At 43.7% G+C, this 20,763-nt stretch overlaps 1 protein-coding gene across 3 annotated transcripts in view; it reads left to right on the top strand.

Annotated features, from left to right (window-relative positions):
- The window catches only part of VSTM2A (V-set and transmembrane domain containing 2A), a 64,176-nt gene that overhangs the window by 24,438 nt on the left and 18,975 nt on the right, over positions 1–20,763 (top strand). For all 3 annotated transcript variants that reach the window (XM_056857592.1, XM_056857593.1, XM_056857594.1), the window contains exons 3-4: positions 2,069–2,119; positions 20,114–20,447. In XM_056857592.1, coding sequence (XP_056713570.1) covers positions 2,069–2,119; positions 20,114–20,447 — 385 coding nt within the window. The remainder of the gene's footprint in view (positions 1–2,068; positions 2,120–20,113; positions 20,448–20,763) is intronic.

The following is a 20,763-nucleotide window of genomic DNA, read 5'->3' as shown; positions in this document are numbered from 1 at the left end:
AGGAAAGACCTAAGGTGGCCTGAATGGGCCAGGGGCATCCCAGTTATACTGTTTTCTGGGGGCGGGAAGAGGGATTTTACCCCTCCCAGGTTCCCAGGTGACAAAAGGTGAAAAAAGGATTAAGCACTGTCTACCGGGTCAGGGTAGTGAGAATTCGGAAATCTATTCTGATGCCAATGGCTTTCGCAACCCGAGATGGTCAGAAATCTCTCTGCTGATGGGATTTACATTCAGGAACAATAGGTGCGATCTGTGCAAATGTCCTGGGGTCTCTGCAGCTGGACAGGAGAGATGACTCATCTGGATATCAGGATTACTGCTAACGACCCATTGAGCAACGGAGGAAGTTGGGAGGGGGAGCAGCTCGCATTGAATACGTGGCTGTCAGCTCTCTGCGAAATGGCTGCTTCTAAAACAGAGATTTACAGGAACATGGCTCCTCTCAGGTTCACAAGAGACAGCCCTTTGCATCTGGTTCCTAGTAGCTGGTTGCCCGGGCTGGCAAGAGCGGCTGTGTCAGTTTCAAAAGAGCCGCGCCGTGACTGCACAGTAGCGTTTGAGGCAGGCGCACGGCTGGAAAGCAGTCAGTGCGCTTGCATACCGGGTTGCCAGGTCCAGTCCTGGAGATTTAGGCAGGCCCGTATGCTATCAAAGTCCTCCACACCTTTAACCAGGACCGTCCTCCTCTGATTCCATCCCAGATACACCTTTGAACTAAGCTACAGCCGTGACCTAAGAATGATACCCTAAGCAGGCAGTCTCCATTTAAGTTGGGGGGAATTAGCTGGGGAGATAGAGCGCGAGAAGGGGTAACTGGGATCGACAACCTATGCATACCAGGATAGTCCTAGGTGAAAGCTCTCAAATGAACAGGCAGTTGTACAGTTAAAAGGGTTTTCTTTATTAAAGAATTAAGTAATATAAACAATAAATATATTTCAAGCAATGAGCATACACACACAAAGCATACAAGTGCTGACTAAGAGAAAAGGGAGGAAGTTGGATAGGGGTTCGGGGATTGGTAATTGTTACTAGTCTCGAAGGGACGTCCAGAGAAAGCAGTGCTGAAGAGGGAAATAACCAGTTTCCAGGAACAAAGGAAAGAGCCCCACAGGCAAGTGGGGGTGCGCGTACAGATCCAGAACACACACACACACACACTATGAATGGCCAAAGGACCTGTATTTATACCCTGAAATGGGTCCTGAGGCAGTAGGAGGTAAGCTGGCAGGAAAGCCAGAGACAAAGAATTGATTGCTTTATTGGGTTCCAAACAGAAAGATAGGAGAGGTTTGATGAGTCATCAGGACCCAAGAGAATGCCTGGGCTATTCTTTTGAATGCTGATTGATTGGTGGAATAGGTGCAGACAGGGTGGGTGATGATCTGCTTGGAGCTCTGATTACATCACCTTTACACAGTGATACAGTGGGGATTAGCTGGCCCCCATTGTGCAGCCAGGCACACCTTCGGGCCAGGGGGAAAGTTCAGCTGCCAACCGCCTTCCTGCCCTGGCTTGCACACAAGATGGATCCTGAAGCTCTCTGAGGGGCATCCATTTTGTGGGGAGCAGGGTATTGTTTTTATGCCAATCTTTGGCCCCTGTGCCTCCCTGGCACTCTTTAGCAGGAGGAGGGGTCTGACTGCTTACAGGAAGTGATAGCCATGGCCAAGAGAGACCATCATCATGGACTTGAAGAAGAGGAAAATATCAGGGTGGGCAGATGACCAGAGGCCATTAGGCAGTTGCAAGCAGATATGGCTGCTAGCTCCAGGTTGGGAAATTCCTGGAGATTTTGGTGTGAAGCCTGGGAAGGGGAGGGTTTGGGAAGGGGAGAAACCTCAGCAGGGTATACTGCCATAGAGTCCACCTTCCAAAGCAGCCGTTTTCTCCAGGGGAACTGATCTCTGCAGCCTGGAGATCAATTGTAATCCCAGGAGATCTCCAGACACCACCTGGAAGTTGGCAGCCCTAGCAGCAGAAAAGGGAGGGAGGAGGTGGGGCCAGGCCCTGCTGCTGGACATTTCTTGCTTTTTATATGTAAAAATGGTTATCTGTTCCCCAACAGGTGGAGCTCTTACCAGAGAGAGATCTGGACAATGATGGAACAAAAATAAGCGTAAGTACATGATAAACAAGGCATCATTGTTTGGTTGTCCTTCCCTGTCCATTTGTTTTGTTCTCCTTTATCAGCAACCTCTCACAAACCCCAAGGCAATGGGCTCATCACCTCTGTTTTAGTGCATTCCTCAACCCTAGGTCTTTTACACCGTTTTTGGAGGCCTTGGATTTCTGATGAAATTTATTTATTTATTTATTTATTTGCTTACTTGTTTGTTTATTTATTTGCTTACTTATTTACTTTCTTTCTATCCTGCCCCTCCTCATCTACAAGTTGGGCTTGGAGGCAGCTTACAACATATTGAATGATTAAAACATAAATCACAATTAAAATTCTCCAGTGCCATAAAACTCTATCAGCGCCCTTAAAACTACCATAATGGCAGGGGGTTCCCCAAACAGAAGGGAAGGAATAAAGGAGAAGGGAAGGGAACAAAGTCTCAATAACAATAGGCATTAAAAATAAGCAATATGTAAATAATAATACAACCAAAAACAGGAAGGGAGGGTGGGAGGCCAGCTAGAAGGAAAAACGATCACTGCCCTCCACCATAGGCCTGGCGGAACATGTCAGTCTTACAGGCCCTGCGGAACTGCATGAGATCTCGCAGGGCCCGGGTCTCACTAGAGAGAGGGTTCCACCTGGCCGGGGCCACGGCAGAAAAGGCTCCGGCTCTGGTTGAGAACAGCCGGGTGCTCTTTGGGCCAGGGACCACAAGCAAGTTGCCCCCCGGCTGAACTTAACGTCCTTTGAGGGGCATACCAGGAGAGACGCTCCCACAGGTATGATGGTCCCAACACCGAAACCTTGAACTTGACCTGGTACTCCACCTGGAGCCAGTACAGCTGGCGGAGCACCAGTGGCATATGTGCTCTCTGTGGGGCCCCATTAAGGATTCATGCTGCTGCATTCTAGACCAGCTGAAGTTTCCAGATCAGCCTCAAGGGTAGCCCTGCATAAAGCGAGTTATGGTAGTCTAATTTGGAGGTGACCATTGCATGGATCATTGTGGCTAGGTCAGGGCGAGACAGGTAGGGTACCCACTGCCTAGCCTGGTGCAGATGGCTACGTCACGCCTAAACTCCTGCTGGTCAGCGCTGGTGTTAAAGGCACACTGTTAAGATTTGGCAGCCTGCATCCCAATCCCAGGTCTTCCTGGCCCAGCCACAAGACCTCTGCCTTCAATGGATTCAGCCAGCTCTGTTTCAACCATCCCATCCCAGCCTCCAGATTCCAGAAACCTAGTCAATAGATCTGCTTTTCCTGTTTTGTAATCCACTTTGGATCTCGGTTTTCGGTTGCCAGTAGGCTTGCCAACCTCCAGGTGAGGCTTGGAGATCTCCCAGAATTACAACTGATCTCCATACAACAGGGGTCAGTTCCCCTGGAGGGAATGGATGCTTTGGAGGGTGGACACTAGAGTGTTATGATCTGCCGAGGTGCCTCCCCTTTTCAGTCTGCCCTTCCCAGGATCTGCCCCCACATCTCCAGCCATTTCCCAACCTATAGTTGGCAGCTCTATTTGCTAGACATACAATCATGTCTTGGATAGAAGAATGTTGAGGGATGCCAAAGGGTAAAAACTGGTGAGATTTCATGTGCTCTTTCTGTGTGTTCTCTCTGTGTGTACACATACCTAAGATATCACCATTGTTTGCTTAAAACAAAATGTTTTGCCTTCTATAATTAAGTTTGCTTTGACATCTGAGTAGGTTAGAGGAAAGCTAAAACAATTTATAATACAATTAGAGGAAATTCATCGGTCTCTGGTCATGGAATCAGTTCATATGATCCATTGAAATAGCAGTAACCAAAAGACAAGCTGTCTCCTTTAACAGCTGCTATGCGAGAGCCATTTTAGACAACCCAGTTATCATGTGATTGTAAAAATGTCTATGATCATATTAACTTGCCTTTAATGTCTACTTGGTGGTGATGGAAATGCCGTCAATCAGCAACCAACTCATGGTGACCCTCGTGGGGTTTTCAAAGGAACAAGCGAGCAGATGTGGTTTGCCGTGGCCTGCTGCTGCGTAGCAACCCTAGACTTACTTGGTGGTCTCCCACCCAAGTACCAGCCAGAACTGACCCTGCTTAGCTTGTGAGATCTGATGAGATCAGTCCTGCAGATTCGGGGGTGGAGCCTGGGGAGGGAAGGGTTTGGGGAGGGGAGGGAAGGGAAGGGACGTCTGAGGGGCATAATCCCATAGAGTTTCACCCTCCAAAGCAGCCATTTTCTCCAGGGGAACTGATCTTTGTTGTCCTGGAGATCTCCAGCCACCACCTGGAGGATGGCAGCCTATATAAATTCCTCTTTTGCCTATTTGCCCTTACCATTAAATTTCTTGCTCTTTTGAGTGATGATGAGACAGATCTCTTGGTGGTGGAGAGTGCCGTCAATTTGCTGTGGACTCTTGGCGACCCCCTCGTGGGGTGTTCAAGGCGAGAGGTGTTCAGAGGCGGACTGCCATTGCCTGCCTTCACATAGCAACCCTCCCATCCAAATATTAACCAGGGCTGATCCAGCCTAGCTTCCGAGTTCTGGCTGAGCCATCCAGGTCAGGGCATCTGTGTGTCTGTGTGTCCATCCGTCTGCCCATCCATCTCTCCATTAATGTCTTGCTCACAAAAAGTTGTCTGTAAAATTTCTTTGCTTGCTCACCATTCTGGGAACCCTTTAAAAATCACCCTGAGTTGGGGGTTGCCAGCCTCTTGGTGAGGCCTGGAGATCTCTGGGAATTACAAGTGATCTCCAGATGACAGAGATCAGTTCCCCTGGAGGAAATGGCTGCTTTGGAGGGTGGCCTCACTGGCATTCTACCCCCTCCTTTTCGCAACCTTGTCCTCCCCACGTTCCACCCTCAGATATCCAGGAATTTCCCAACCTGGAGCTGGCAACCCTACCCTGTGCCTAGCTTTGAGTGGGCAGCAGATGTGTCATGGGTAAAGCTCAAAACAAACTGAAATTAGAAGCCTGCCCTGCATGTTTACAGGCTCTCGTTTTACATGGTAGAACTCAATCAAAAAGAAGGTTTTTCTTTTAAGGATTCAAGGGTGGTGCTCATAACCAGCAACTCAATTGGGATTTGAAAAGAGGCGATTGTTGAAAAGAAGGCTTTTTGTTCTTGGATCCACCCAGCAAATTTCCATCAGCCTTAATGGAAGCTTTCCTCAGCATGGGAACGAAAAGCACCTTCCCTGCGTACTTGGTGTTTCAGAACATTCTGTAATTTTGTTTTTCAAGGAATTAGGAACATGCAGCACCTGGGCTGGTTTTCAATAGTTGTTCATGACTTGGCTGAAGGGAAGTAAACACAGGACTGTTGTTTTGGTAGCGTCACAACCCCATGAAACTGTCCGACTCTTTGCCAACTCCTTGTTTTTACAATCCAACCAGGGTTTTATTGGGCGGTGGGGGGGGGGGAGGATGCTTTTGTATTTTAATCTGTTTCTTATCTTTGCATTTCTGTGCTAGCTTTCTGCCTTCAAGGCTATGAAAATGAAACACTGTTGACTCAAACACATCCAAAATCTCAACAAAAGCAGGATTCACTGAGCTTTCTCTAAGACGATTTTTGCTTCCTTCAAATACTCAGGTGTCTCTTCAGATCCTAAAAATCTTTCACCTTTTACTAAAGGGCTTCCCCAGACTGATTTATCTCAGTAAATAAAGGTGCCAAAAAGGAAACCCATCAGGTTTAAGCAATTCAGGTGGGATACACTCACACCCTGGTTTTAAAGATTTTATTAGACTGACCCCGTTATATTTTGTAACATCTGGCCAGCTTGGAAATATTGAAATTCTTAAATTAAGTGAGGTTTCTGATTTATCCCTAGGTACGGCAAAACCTTTTTTGTAAGGTTGTTCCCACTTAGGCGAGGGAATCGGAGGTACAGGATCCACTTGAGAATTAAAGATCTTATGTTTGGGTCAAAAATTTGTGAATTTTTTATTATTATTATTATTTTGCAAGAAATATTATCTTAGACCTTTCTTTCTTGCAAGATTCTTTATTTTTAGTTTTAAGTAGACAGTTGTAATGTTGCCTAATCTGCAGAAATCTTTGATAATTAAAGGGGGGGTAGGATGTTTCTTAAGTCTAGTGTAATATTTCTTAAGAGTTCTTTTTTGCAATCTACAGTTCCCATCAAACCAGTGCTTCCCGCTGTATCTATCCCTCTTCAAAACTATTTTAGTCAAAATCGGAGTAAACAATATAATTGTCGCCTCCTGTGTAGAGAAGAGGTTTGCAATGCTTCCCCCTTTAAACTTGGTGAGGGGGTGGTCATTCTCTGGATAAGAGGGGAATCTGCAGAGTCTGGGAGGGTTTGAGTGGACACACCTTCTGTTAGCATGCTGGGAAGGGGACAGAGCTGAATTCCTCTTTCAAAATGTGGTAGAGCCAACTGCCAGGATCTCCCTGCATTACAAATGATCTTCAGATTACAGAGATCAGTTCCACTGGAGATATGGTAGCCACCTCCAGATTGCCTGGAGATTTTGGGGGTGGCGCCTGGGGAAAGCAGGGTCTGGGGAGGGGAGGGACTTCAGCAGGGTATAATGGCATAGATAGGGTTGCCAGCTCCTGATCTGGAAATACCTGGAGATTTGCGGGGTGGAGCCTGAGGAAGGCAGAGTTTGGGGAGGGGAGGGACTTCAATGGAATATAATGCCATAGAGTCCACCTTCCAAGGCGGCCATTTTCTTCAGGGGAACTGATTTCTGTTGCCTGGTGATCAGTTGTATTAGCTGTCCACCTGGAAGTTGGCAACCCTAGCCATCGTCCACCCTACAAAGCAGCAGCCATTTTATCCAGGAGAACTGACTGATGTCTCACCTGGAGATCAGTTGTAATTCTGGGAGATCTCCAGGCCCCACTGGGAGGTTGGCAACCCTACGTGGAGAAAATGGCTGTTTTGGAAGGGTAGACTCTATGGCATTATGGTCTGCTGATGTCTCTTCCCAAACCCCCGCACTCCCCAAAACTCCAGGAATTTCCTAAGCAGGAGCTGGCAGCCCTGGGTGGGGAGCTGCTTGCTGCTAGATTCAATTCCCTTCCCCCTCCCTTTAAAGGGGTTCTCCCCCCTTCTTCTGCCACTGTACTACCTCAGCAAGGGAAAGGAAAATGAGAGGAAAGTGGGGGGGGTAGGTTTGCCACTGGCGGGAGGTTTTTGGGGTGAAGCCTGAGGAGGGCGGGGTTTGGGGAGAGGAGAGACGTCAATGGCATAGAGTCCAATTGCCAAAGTGGCCATTTTTCTCCAGGCGATCTGATCTCTATCGGCTGGAGATCAGTTGAATTAGCAGGAGATCTCCTGCTGCTACCTGGCAGTTGGCAACCCTAGGGGGGATCCAGGCTGCAGGGGGCCCCCAGCACAGTCCCCAGTGGTGGCTGTGCTTTTGTGCACATGTGCAATGAGGAGTGGAGTTTGTGGACTGATTCCCACCCATTCTCCCACCTCTTGCTACCACTACCACATTTTCCCACCCCACTCCTCCAGAAACATAAAAAATACACCTCTGATACGTTCCTAATCTTCTCAGAATTGTTTTTGCTTCCCTTAACATTTCTCAGTCAGTACGTACAGCAGTTCCAATGTAGCAAAGCTAAAAGCTGGACAGAACCACAGCAGGACTGCAAACAATGACTCTCCAGCTGGACTCTAGAGGGAGGGGGGCTGACAGAGGCAGGGAATTCCTTGGCATTTTTAGAGGGGAAAATTGATACATTTAACATTGCTGTTCTGCCCTATCCTATAGGCCCAGGATGCAATAATAATAATAATAATAGCAATAGTAACAACAACAATAATGATGATAATGATAATATCAAGAACAACAAAATAATAACCTGCCAAATTGTTCTGTACCTTTTCACATATTCTCCAGTTGAAGAGCACAGGGTATAGATATTTATTATTTTTATATTAGAAGAAGAAGAGTTGACTTCCGGTGGTGCCGTTGGAGAGAGCACTCCATTTCCCCAGGCTGTCCTGGGAGAAATCCAAGTTTGCGTTATTTTTGGGGTACATAGATACCCCAATCCGACCCTTGCAAGTGGGTTGGAAAGCAGGAACTCCCTGCAGCCCGCAAACGCGGTTTGACCTCCTAGGTACTCTGAGGGGGCTTTTTTAAGCCCCTCGGAGTCCTAGACGCCGGTCCTGCGAGGGCACTAGGGAAGGACATCGCCAAAACGCAACTCTGGCAGCAAGCTCTACCCTCCACCGCCTTAATACCAACATAAGGACTACATAAAGAAAAGAACCTCACCTCTTGACACCCAAGTGAGTACAAAAGAAATCTTCGTCTACTTACTAGAAACTTGAACAGACGGGGGGCTGATAAGAATATTTCTGGGACCCCCACCCCTCCATAATCCGAACTGAAAAAGTTTGATCTGAGTTAGTCATCGGGATTAGCGACAGGAGCCTTATCGGATCGATCAGCCTAAACCATAACAAAGAGTCGGAAGGATACCTTTTAGATTGACAAGAATTATCACCAATGAGAAGGTCCGAAGGAAGGGGAGGGTGATCTCTCTTCCTGATTTTCCGGCGAATTCCTGCCACGTTTGCAGTAAGGGAGTGCCTGGAACGGAAGACTCTCTATAACACCCTCTCTATCATTGGAACTAAAACAACAGGAAGTAGCCGCGGGACTGAATATCCGTCGCACTCGAGTTACTTTCAAATCATTCCTGAAGGAATAACCATCGAGAAGAGGCGATAGAAGGTCTGCAGCACTAGCAACTTCCTGTTTACTTCCTGATTAACCCGATCTAGAGCGACCGAAAAAACTCACTGGTATTTTAAAACTTTAAAATGCAATTTTAAAGCCAATTTCGACTCTTTTCAACCCGAAAAAATTATTAGGCTGATCATTGAACTATCATCTTTTAACCAGCACCTTAAAGGCCCTGTCGGTGGACATGTATTTTACCAGCTTTTTTTGAATGTAAATGTCTCGACCCCGCTCTGGCTCACTACACAGCCCTGCCTATACTAAACTAAGGGACTCTTTACAAACCTCGACCATGGAAAAAAAGTTACAGGATATGCTAACTAAACAAACTGAGGCAACAAATAAACAGTTTGAACAGATGTCTACACAGATGGCACAGTTGACTTCTATGATGACAAATCTTGGTCAAGCATCCCAAGCTATTAATCAGAAGTTGGATGTGGTCACTGGAGACTTGAAAGAAGTAAAAACTCAAATGACTGTTATGAAGACAGATATGCAAGCGATGGATGTATCAATTAAGAAAGTGATGGATGAGCACAAGGACACAAAGAAAAAATTAACAAGCCAAGAAAAACAGATTGAAACAATACAAGCGGATCAGATGGCGGCAAAAAATCAAATGGCAATGATGGAGATGAGAGTGAGAGAGATCAATCTTCGTATACGCAATTTTCCAGATATGATGGGAGACAATAAAGAATCTGCAATACCAAATTTGGCCTACTTATTTCAGATAGATGAACAAGAATTAAAACAAGCCATTAATAGAATATACAGGATACCACTACCTGCTAGAATGAGAAGATCTAAGCCAAGAGATTTGATGATAGTGTTCTATGACACCAGAGTTAAAGATAAGATTATGAAGATTCATTATGAAAATCCAGTGTCAGCAGGAGATTCCTCTCTTATACTACTGAAGGATATTCCAAGGCATCTACTTTCACAGAGGAACAACTACAAAGACTTTGTGTCTATACTGAAAGCTAATGGTATCAAATACCGTTGGATTATGCCACAAGGTTTGGCTTTCACCTATAAGGAAGTGAAAACGACAATTCTATCCCAAGCAGATGTGGGGAAATTTCTGAGAAAATATAAAATAGACCTTAAAGAATTACCTGGAGAGAAGGAGGAAGAAGAAGAGGAAGAAGAAGAGGTACAGGGTGCAGAAGGTGGTACCAAACTATAGACTTTTTATTTTGCTAAAAAACACTACATTATGGCAAAAGCAATTTCTTGGAATGTAAATGGACTGAATGAGAAAACTAAAAGGGCCAGAATCTTCAAATATCTACAGAAATATAAATACTCCCTAATTTGCCTACAAGAAACCCATATAGCTTCAAAGCATAAAAAATACTTGGAGAAACAGGTGCTTGGACAAGCATTTATTGCTTCTGCTAAAACTAAAACAAAGGGAGTGGTAATCTATGCCCATCCCAGTCTCTGTCCAGAACTAGTATATAAAGACAATGAAGGAAGAATTGTAATTATCAGAACTAAAATATTGGGACAAAGGACAATAGTGGTTGGAATCTATGCACCCAATGAAGGGAAAAAATCCTTCTATGAAAAATTACACGACCTGATAGCCCAGTACGCAAAAGACCAAATTTTATTGATGGGCGACTTCAATGGAATTATTCTCCCATCTCTGGACAAAAAATCAAAAGCAAAAGATATCAATGATGGATGCTTGCCTAAAACTTTCTTTGCCATGGCTTCAGAATTAGAATTACAAGACATTTGGAGAACAATGAATACAACAGCTAAAGAATACACCTTTTATTCAGCAAGACATGATTCACACTCCAGAATCGATATGATATGGGCCAGTAAATCAATTTTCACGCAACTACGTAAAATTCATATTTTACCTAGAACTTTTTCTGATCACAATCCTGTTACCTTTGATTGGAACAATAAACAAGCATTTAGATGGCGAATGAACGATAAACTTTTAAAAGACAACAAGATACAAAAGGAATTACAGGTTTTAATGAAAGACTTTTTTGAAATTAACCTTAATGGGGAAACTTCTTTAAATACAGTTTGGGACGCATTCAAAGCTGTTCTGAGAGGTTTTATGATACAGAAACACTCGGCCTGGAAGAAGACTCAATTGCAATTTACAAACAACATACTTTGGAATTTACAAAATTTGGAGCAGAAATTGGTAACGGCAATACAGGAAGAGGAGAGAAGAGAAATTCAAATACAGATTTCTGCATCTAAACACCAATTAAATTTGGTAATAATGGAGGAAATGAATAAAAATCTGAAACTTGCTAAACAAAAGTATTTTGAATATGCAAATAAACCAGGAAAATTTTTAGCAACACAACTGAAGGACTCATTTCAAAAGAAGATCATAACAAAAATCCAAACTGCTAAAGGACCAGTTTATTCAACTTCAGAAATTCAGAAAGAATTTGTTTCATTTTACTCTAAGTTATATCAGAAAGAAAATACTCCAAAACAGAAAATAGATAAATTTCTAAACTCAATACAGATGAAAGCTTTGTCATTGACCCAGAGAGAATGTATTGAAGCTCCAGTAACAAGGGAAGAAATACAAGAAGCAATACTGAGACAAAAAACGGATAAAACACCTGGACCAGATGGAATTACTGCACTATTTTATAGAACATTTAGTGACAATTTAGTTGGATTTTTTGGTTCACTTTACAATGCAATTTTGGACGAGGGAACATCCCCGGAGACTTGGTCACACGCATTTATATCACTGATACCCAAAGAAGGAAGAGATCCAGAAAAAACATCTAATTACAGACCTATATCGCTCTTAAATGTGGATTACAAAATTTTTGCTTCGGTTTTGGCATGTAGGATAAAGCAATTCATTAAGGATCTTATACATGAGGACCAAGCAGGTTTTATACCAGGAAGGCAAATAAAAGACAATGTAAGAATTTTACTAGATTCACTGGAATATTATGACCAGAATATTCAACAAACTGCGGCTTTTGTATTTTTGGATGCAGAAAAAGCCTTTGATATGGTCTCTTGGAACTTCTTGAAACGGATTTTGGATAAATTGAACTTTGGAGATCGTTTTCAGAAAGGTATATCGGCTATTTATACCTCCCAACAAGCTAAAATTTTGGTTAATGAATCAATGTCAGATAACTGCCAAATCACGAAAGGGACTAGACAGGGATGTCCCTTGTCTCCACTTTTATTTTTGTTGGTGTTGGAACCGCTATGTGTGAAACTAAGAAGTATGGAGGACATCCGCGGGCTAAGAATTAAAAAACATGAATTTAAGTTGAGAGCATTCGCGGATGACCTACTGCTAATTTTGGAAAACCCAACACAGTCAATGAATATACTTCAGGAGACTTTGGATGATTTTGGAAAAGTATCAGGCTTTAAAGTGAATCAAGAAAAAACAAAGATAATATTTAAAAATTTATCGGAAATACAACAACAGGAATTTATATCATATACTGGCTGGGAGAAAGCTAACAAAGTTAAATACCTGGGAATTTGGATTACTGCAAAGAATAAAGATCTGTTAACCAACAATTACCTCAAGTTATGGGGTAAGATTAAAACTGATATGATTATATGGTCAAACAAAAATTTGTCATTAATGGGACGTATCTCAACGATCCAAATGAATGTCTTACCGAGGATGCTCTTCTTATTCCAAAATTTACCAATAATATCACAAACTAAATATTTTGAAACTTGGAGGAAAGACATTTCAAACTTCATCTGGCAAGGAAAAAAACCAAGGACTGCTTATAAATACTTGGTGGATCTAAAAACTAGAGGAGGTTTAGCACTGCCTAATTTTCAACTCTATGCTGAAGCGGTAGCTTTAGTATGGCTAAAAGACTGGATGAATTTGTCAAATGTACGTTTGTTAGACTTGGAAGGTTATAACAACTTAAGTGGATGGCATGGTTATTTGTGGTATGATAAAATCAAATTACAAGCAACATTTCGTAATCATATAATCAGGTCCTCTCTACTTCGTATCTGGATGAGATATAAACACATTTTGGAACCAGAAACACCGATGTGGATATCGCCCCAAGAAATGCTAACTTTGCGCCCACTTAGACCAGACAAATTTATTACTTATCAAGATCTAATTAATTGGGAAGGAAAGAAATGCTCACTAAAAGACTTTCAACTTCTTAAGGATGATTTACAATGGCTTCAATATTACCAAATCAAATCAGTTTTTGTACAAGATGCTAAAAAAGGTTTCTCTAAAGAAAAATCTCCTTTTCAAAGGATTCTACTAGACAATAATACAAAGCTGATTTCTAAAATGTATAATCTCCTTTTAACAATATACTGTGAGCAGGACACGATTAAACCAACTATGATCGATTGGGCTCAAAATGTGGGACATGATATTGTTTTAAATAAATGGGAAAGATTATGGTCTAAAGATTTAAAAGGAATAAAAGCACAGTCAGTGCGAGAAAACATTTATAAAATGATGTATAGATGGTATCTAACGCCTAAGAAAATTGCAAAGATTTATAAAACGATGTCCCCTACTTGTTGGAAATGTAACAAAGAAATTGGTTCCTTTTATCACATGTGGTGGACCTGTGACAAAGCCAAAGACTTCTGGGACATGATTTATAATGAATTGAGATTAATACTACAAAAGAATATACCCAAAACACCAGAAATGATGTTATTGAGTATGATTCCAGACGACTTAGCAACACAAAGAACTTTTTTGATTTATGCCACAACAGCTGCGAGACTGCTTTATGCAGCGAAATGGAAAGGGCTAGAAACTCCCGAGAAAAAAGACTGGATTGTTAAAATGTTTGAAGTGGCAGAAATGGCAAAACTCACAGCTATTCTAAATGAAGAAAATGACGTTCGGTTTTTGGGGGAATGGGGGGCGTGGATGCATTATTGTGAATATGAGTTAAAATTGGGAAGAATGGAAGAATATTTTCTAATCTGATCCAGAGGATTATTTTTGATCTTTTTTATATTGAATAAGCATAATTATATTTACTAACATATTATGGTTTTTTATATATGGTATTGATATTTTATTAAGATTAGATTACCTATGACGGGATGAACTTTTTATTAAGAGGCAGATAGAGGTGAAGGGGAAGTCAAAAAATTTTCCATTTCTTTTTTTTCTTTTTTCTTTTCTCTTTTTTATTATATGATATGGAATTATAACAACTTTAGGTTAGAAATGAAATTTGATATTGTTATAGATGTTGTTTAATGCAATGGAAAATTTCTATCATAAAACCCAATAAAATTTATATTAAAAAAAAAAAAGAAGAAGAAGAGTTGGTTTTTATACCCGATTTTCTCTACCGAAAGGCATCTAAAACCAGCTTACAATCACCTTCCTTTCCCCTCCCCACAACAGACACCTTGTGAGGTAGGTGGGGCTGAGAGAGTTTGGAGAAAGTTGTGACTAGCCCAAGGTCACCCAGCTGGCTTCATGTGGAGGAGTGGGGAAACCAACCCGGTTCACCAGATTACAGTCTACCACTCCTACCCATTACACCATGCTGGCTCTCATGAATATATGTTCCTTTGGTCAAGAGTCATAGAGTGGCCAGCTGTAGGTTAGATAGGGTTGCCAACCTCCAGGTGGTGGCTGGAGATCTCCTGATATTACAACTGATCTCCAGCCGATAGAGATTACTTCACCTGGAGAAAATGGCCACTTTGGTAATTGGACTCTATGGCTTTGAAGTCCCTCCCCTCTCCAAACCCCACCCTCCTCAGGCTCCATCCCCAAAATCTCCCAACTCAGAGCTGGCAACCCTAAGGTTAGGAAATACCTGGAAATTTTGGGGGTGAAGCCTGGGGAGGGTGGGGTTTGAGGAGGGGAGGGATCTCACCAGGTTAAAATGCAATAAAGTCCACCTTTCAAAGCAGCCCTTTTCTCCAGGTGAACTGATCGCTGAAGCCTGGAGATCAGTTGTAATTCTTGGAGTTCTCCAGCTGCCACCTGGAGATGAAGAAAAGATAGTAAGGTTGCTTATGCATGGGAGTTTTACCTGAGGTTCGTTGCTCGCTGGACCCACACTTTCTTCTTGTAAAGCTATGCACAGCAGTTTCCAAGCTCAAAACAAGAAACTTTTGAGTCCCCGCCCCTTGAAATGCCACTTTGTAATTGGCTGTAGTGCGTTCTTTGAGAGAAAAGTCCCTCCCCCCACCTCAGAAACCCAAGTGCTGGGTCAAAAAGCATTTAAAAACATTAAAACAAAACAGAGCTCCATAAAGGGAATTGGGGGGGGGGGGGAACAACCCAAGCCTTGTTTCTTTTGCTCAGAAAGAACTCCCAGGAAGCAGGAAGCATTTGAATCCCCGCCTTTTGACACGCTGCTTTGTAATTGACAGTAGTTCTTTCTGTGAGTGAAACATCCCTCCCCCAAGCTTGGGTGTCCCGCTCTTTGCCTTCTTCATGGGGATATCACCAAGACTGAGCTCAGGGGAGATGGAAGAATCAGGTTAATAGAGGGATGGGAAGTCCCAGGATTTGTGAAGGCTGGCAATGACATGGTCATTTCTAATGGAGGGAAAACTCATGCATAACTCCAAGGAACAACCAAGACAGACCAGGTGCAAATGTGAGTGAAAGTACCCATGCATGAATGACCTAGGATGCTATTGGATATATCCTGGAACTCAAATTAAAAAGTAAACATCCATTGCTAATTGTGAACAAATAAAACATGCTCAGTAGGGTTGCCATCCTTGGCAATTAGACTCTATGGCACTGAAGTCCCTCCCCAAACCCCACCCTCCTTAGGCTCCACCCCAAAAACCTCCCGCTGGTGGTGAAGAGGGACCTGGCAACCCTAATGCCAAGCCTTTTACATGGTTTGAAGGAAATAAATATAATTGTAAAGTGGAAAATTGCAATAAAATGTAGCATATCCTCTGGGGTATGATCCTGTTTCTCACTTCTGCTGCATTACATGCACTGCTTTGCATGTGAGATTTCTTTTCTGCTAATCCCTTGCCCTTCCCAGCCAAGGAAGGCTTTAAAAATGCTGCTGCATACATTTAAAAAAAAATACTCTGGCAGCTGCTCCCCTCCCACCCGGGATGTATGCCACCAGAGTGTGCCTTCTTCTAGAGTAAAGGTTCTCTTGCCAGAGGACAGCTTCACGCTTAGTTGAGTGGAATAACAGGACACAACCCATTAATTTGATCTGCAATCCTGAACTTCCTTTGGAAGCAGGACCCATTAAAATCCATATGACTTTCTTCCAGGTAAAGATGTGCAGCTCTTTAGACACAATCCAATAAACAACACTGAACACAATCCAGGGTTGCCAAACTCCAGGTGGAACCTGGAGATTTCCCAGAATTACCACTGATCCACAGAGTATAGAGATCAGTTCCCTTGGAACCAATGGCTGCTTTGGAGGGTGGACTCTATGGCATCATATCTCTGCCGAGTTCCCTCCCCTCCCCAAACTCTGCCTTCACCAGGCTCCACCACCAAATCTCCAGGAATTCCCTAATCAGGAGTTGGCAATCCTAACCCAATTGGAGTAAACATGCACAATGTTTGCCTGTGAATCCTGATGAAACCAGAGGAACATTAAATAGTGGCTAACTTCAGATCTCAGGGCTTTCAGTGAAACTTAGTCACAACCCATTTTAGCTGAACTGGGGCCTTGGTGTTTTAGCAGCTCAGGGGTGCAATACGGCATGCTAATTAAAATTAGGTTTAATTAAAGAAGTGGAGTAGTTTACTTATTTAAAACTGCTCAATGGTGGAAATTTGATTCTTAAGGAATTCATTGTGATTATAGACAGGAATAGTGATGTAGGTATTACGTTGTTGAAATAGATTTGGACTGCTCCAATTATTTATATAGGTTTTGCTGGATCAAGGGCTTTTTGGAGAGTCTCTTTTTCTATACCTCCTTCTACATAAGGGTACAGTGAGGGGGAAAAGTATTTGATCCCCTGCTAAATTTGTCCGTTTGCCCTCTGACGAAGAAATGACCAGTCCATAATTTTAATGGTAGGTTTATTGTAGCTGTGAGAGACAGAATAACAACAGGAAAAACCCCAGAAACCCAGAAGACAAAAGTCAGAGATTGATGTGCATTATAATGAGTGAAATAAGTATTTGATCCCCTATCAACCAGCCAGATTAGGGTTAGGGTTCTGCTGTCAACAGAAGCAATCAATCCATCAGATTCCAAACTAGCCACCATGACTAAGACCAAAGAGCTGTCCAAGGATGTCAGGGACAAGATTGTAGACCTGCACAAGGCTGGACTTGACTATTGCCAAGCAGCTTGGTGAGAAGGTGACAAATCTAACCCTAACCCTAACCCTAACTGTCAACCTCCCTCGGTCTGGGGCTCCATGCAGGATCTCATCTCGTGGAGTTGCAATGACGATGAGAACGGTGATGAAGCAGCCCAGAACTTCATGGGGGGAACTTGTCAATGATCTCAGGACAGCTGGGACCATAGTCTCCATGAAAACAGTTGGTAACACACTACGCCGTGAAGGACTGAGATCTTGCAGAGCCCGCAAGGTCCTCTTGCTCAAGACAGAACATGTACAGGCTCATCTGCAGTTTGCCAATGCACATCTGAATGACCCAGAGGAGAACTGGGTGAAAGTGTTGTGGTCAGATGAGACCAAAATAGAGCTCTTTGGCATCAACTCAACTCGCCATGTTTGGAGGAGGAGGAATGCTGCCTATGACCCCAAGAACACCATCCCCACCGTCAAACATGGAGGGGGACATATTATGCTTTGGGGTGTTTTTCTGCTAAGGGGACAGGACACCTTCACTGCATCGAAGGGATGATGGACGGGACCATGTATCGTCAAATCTTGGGTGAGCACCTCCTTCCCTCAGCCAGGGCATTGAAAATGGGTCGAGGATGGGTATTCCAGCATGACAATGACCAAAAACACATGGCCAAAGCAACAAAGGAGTGGCTCAAGAAGAAGCACATTAAGATCCTGGAGTGGCCTAGCCAGTCTCCAGACCTTAATCCCATCGAAAATCTGTGGAGGGAGCTGAAGGTTCGAGTAGATACATATCAGCCTCGAAATCTTACTGACTTGGAGAGGATCTGCAAAGAGGAGTGGGACAAAATACCTCCTGAGATGTGTGCAAACCTGGTGGCCACCGACAAGAAACGTCTGACTTCTGTAATTGCCAACAAGGGTTTTGCCACCAAGTACTAAGTCATGTTTTGCAAAGGGATCAAATACTTATTTCACTCATTATAATGCACATCAATTTCTGACTTTTGTCTTCTGGGTTTCTGGGGGTTTTCCTGTAGTTATTCTGTCTCTCACAGCTGCAATAAACCTACCATTAAAATTATGGACTGGTCATTTCTTCGTCAGAGGGCAAACGGGCAAATTCAGCAGGAGATCAAATACTTTTTTCCCTCATTGTATATTGTCAAATGCTGGCACCGCCTTGTAGCCAAGCTACTGATTGTAGCCAATCAGTGTGGTTCTGCATCCAGGGAATTCCTCCCTTATTGGGATGGGTGTAGGGATCTGGATTGGAAATTTTTTGGAGATTTTGGGGGAAGGCATGGTTTGGGGAAGGAGGGACCTCATCAGCGTATAATGTCATAAAGTCCACTCTCCAAAGCAGCCATTTTCTCCAGGGGAACTGACCTCTGTAGCCTGGAGATCAGCTGAAATTCCAGGAGATCTCCATGCCTCACCCTAGACTTCAAAATAAAACCAAACTTCAAAATGAAAGGCTGCTTCTGCAGAGGGATTCCTCCTCACATGGAGAGCAAGAAGGGTCCACATTTTAAAAGAACGTCCACACAAGGCCACACCCATTCTGAGTGTGACTCGAGGGGGTTCCGCCTTTAAATTAGTTTTTTTTTTAATTACCCTCTGTGATCTGGTTCAAAGGAGCGGCTGTGGAGTGGCGACTTAAGCTCTTTGGCCATTTATCTCCCCTTTTGCCCCTCTAAAGGGCATTTCCCCCTTTCTAGCCTGGTAGCACAGCCCCCTTATGGCACACCCGTTTCTTCCAACTTTTTAATATCTTCCAATAGTTTCTCTCTACGTTCTGACTTCTGTTTTTTTAATTTGTTATTGATAGAAATAAATCTTCCTCTCATAAAGACTTTGCTCATGTCCCAGATAGTTGCATATGGTATTCCCGGAGTTACGTTAATTTCAAAAAATTCCTTCAGTTCTTTTTTGCATTGAAGCACTACTTCTTCTTTCAAAAGGATATTTTCATTCAGTCTCCATCTTCTAATCCCTTGCTTTGAAAAAGTCCAAGCCAGTTCTAATGGATTATGGTCTGAGAGCATTTTCAGCAATATTTCAACACTCTCTAAATTGTTTTGCAATGTGTTGGAAATCTGACACATATCAGTTCTTGAATTGGAATCATGTCTATAGGAGTAGAAGGTGTAACTTTTTTTCTTTGGGTTTTTGGTTCTCCAAGCATCTTGTAATTGCAAAGTATTCATATATTCTGAAACATTTTTAGGGAGCCTGCTTCCTTTCTGGTTTTTGGATCTGTCGATTTTAGGGTCCAGAACTCCATTCATGTCTCCCCTTATAGCACACACTTATGGCACAGCTGTAGGGTTGCCAACTGCCAGGTAGCAGCAGGAGATCTCCTGCTAATTCAACTGATCTCCAGCCAATAGAGATCAGACCACTTTGGCAATTGGACTCTATGGCATTGAAGCCCCTCCCCAAACCTTGTCCTCCTCAGGCTCCATCCCAAAAACTCCCACCGGTGGCAAAGAGGGACCTGACAACCCTATATCACATTCCTGCTGAACTCTTTCCCTTGCTTACACTCCCTTTCCACAGGCTCTGACCCAAATCTCTGGAAAATTTCCATCCTGGAATTGGCAGTCACACTAAATGGGGTGGAAAGGGGCCACTGGGAAAGAGACAGGTGTGTGTGTGGGGGTGGGGGTGTTCTCAGTGTAGTTGGGGGCCAGTTCAACCATCAGATTCCCCCCACAAACACACACACACACACACAAACGATGCCGTTGAGAGTGTGAATTAGGTTTGGAATAAACTGAGTTGTCTTAGGAAACAGCTCTGCTTGTTGTGCCCATTCCACAGGGAGCCAGAGGGAAGCGACCCTTCTGCAATTATGAGGATTAGCATAATGGTGCCTGTGAGGCGCTCTGAAGGCTGGAAACAGGATTCTAGCAACTTACGTTGTCAGGATTGCAGGGACTGGTTCTGACATGTCATTTCTGACCCTTTTGCAGACAGTAAAGGTCCAAGGCAATGACATTTCCCACAAGCTGCAGATCTCCAAAGTCAGGAAAAAGGACGAAGGGCTGTATGAGTGCAGGGTGACCGATGCCAACTATGGAGACCTTCAGGAGTACAAAGCCCAGGCCTATCTCAAGGTCAGCGCCAACAGCCATTCCCGACGGATGCAGGCCTTCGAAGCGTCGCCCATGTGGCTGCAGGACAAGCCGCGCAAGAACGTCTCCGCAGCCGTCCCCAGCAGCATACAGAACTCGGCCAGCCAGCGCATGCGCCCCACAGCTGGCCCTCCCGCAGACGCCAAAATCCCCAAACAAAGCCCACAATCAGGTACGAGAAACTCTTTTTAACACTGGAAGGCTTTTACTGTTAGTGAACCTGGAGATGTGAGTCAAACACGCAAGGGGAAAAAATGGGGCTAGAGAAGGATTGATGCTCCGCCTTTTAAAATTAGCTCGGTCTGCACCCCGCCAACAAATCCTGGTGCTTCTGACCAAGCTAAGAAACAAACTACACATCCCTACCCTGACTTTAGAGCCATGAAATTAGGGTTGCCAACCTCCAGGTGGGGCCCAGAAAACTCCCGGAGTTATAACTGATCTCCAGGTTATTGAGAGCTGTTTCCCTGGAGGGAATGGCTGCTTTG

The sequence above is a fragment of the Euleptes europaea genome, chromosome 11 (assembly GCF_029931775.1).
Source record: "Euleptes europaea isolate rEulEur1 chromosome 11, rEulEur1.hap1, whole genome shotgun sequence".
In the NCBI taxonomy this organism is placed as follows: Eukaryota; Metazoa; Chordata; class Lepidosauria; order Squamata; family Sphaerodactylidae; genus Euleptes; species Euleptes europaea.
The sequence above is the reverse complement of the archived record's forward strand: the minus strand, read 5'-3'. Positions and strand labels throughout refer to the sequence as shown.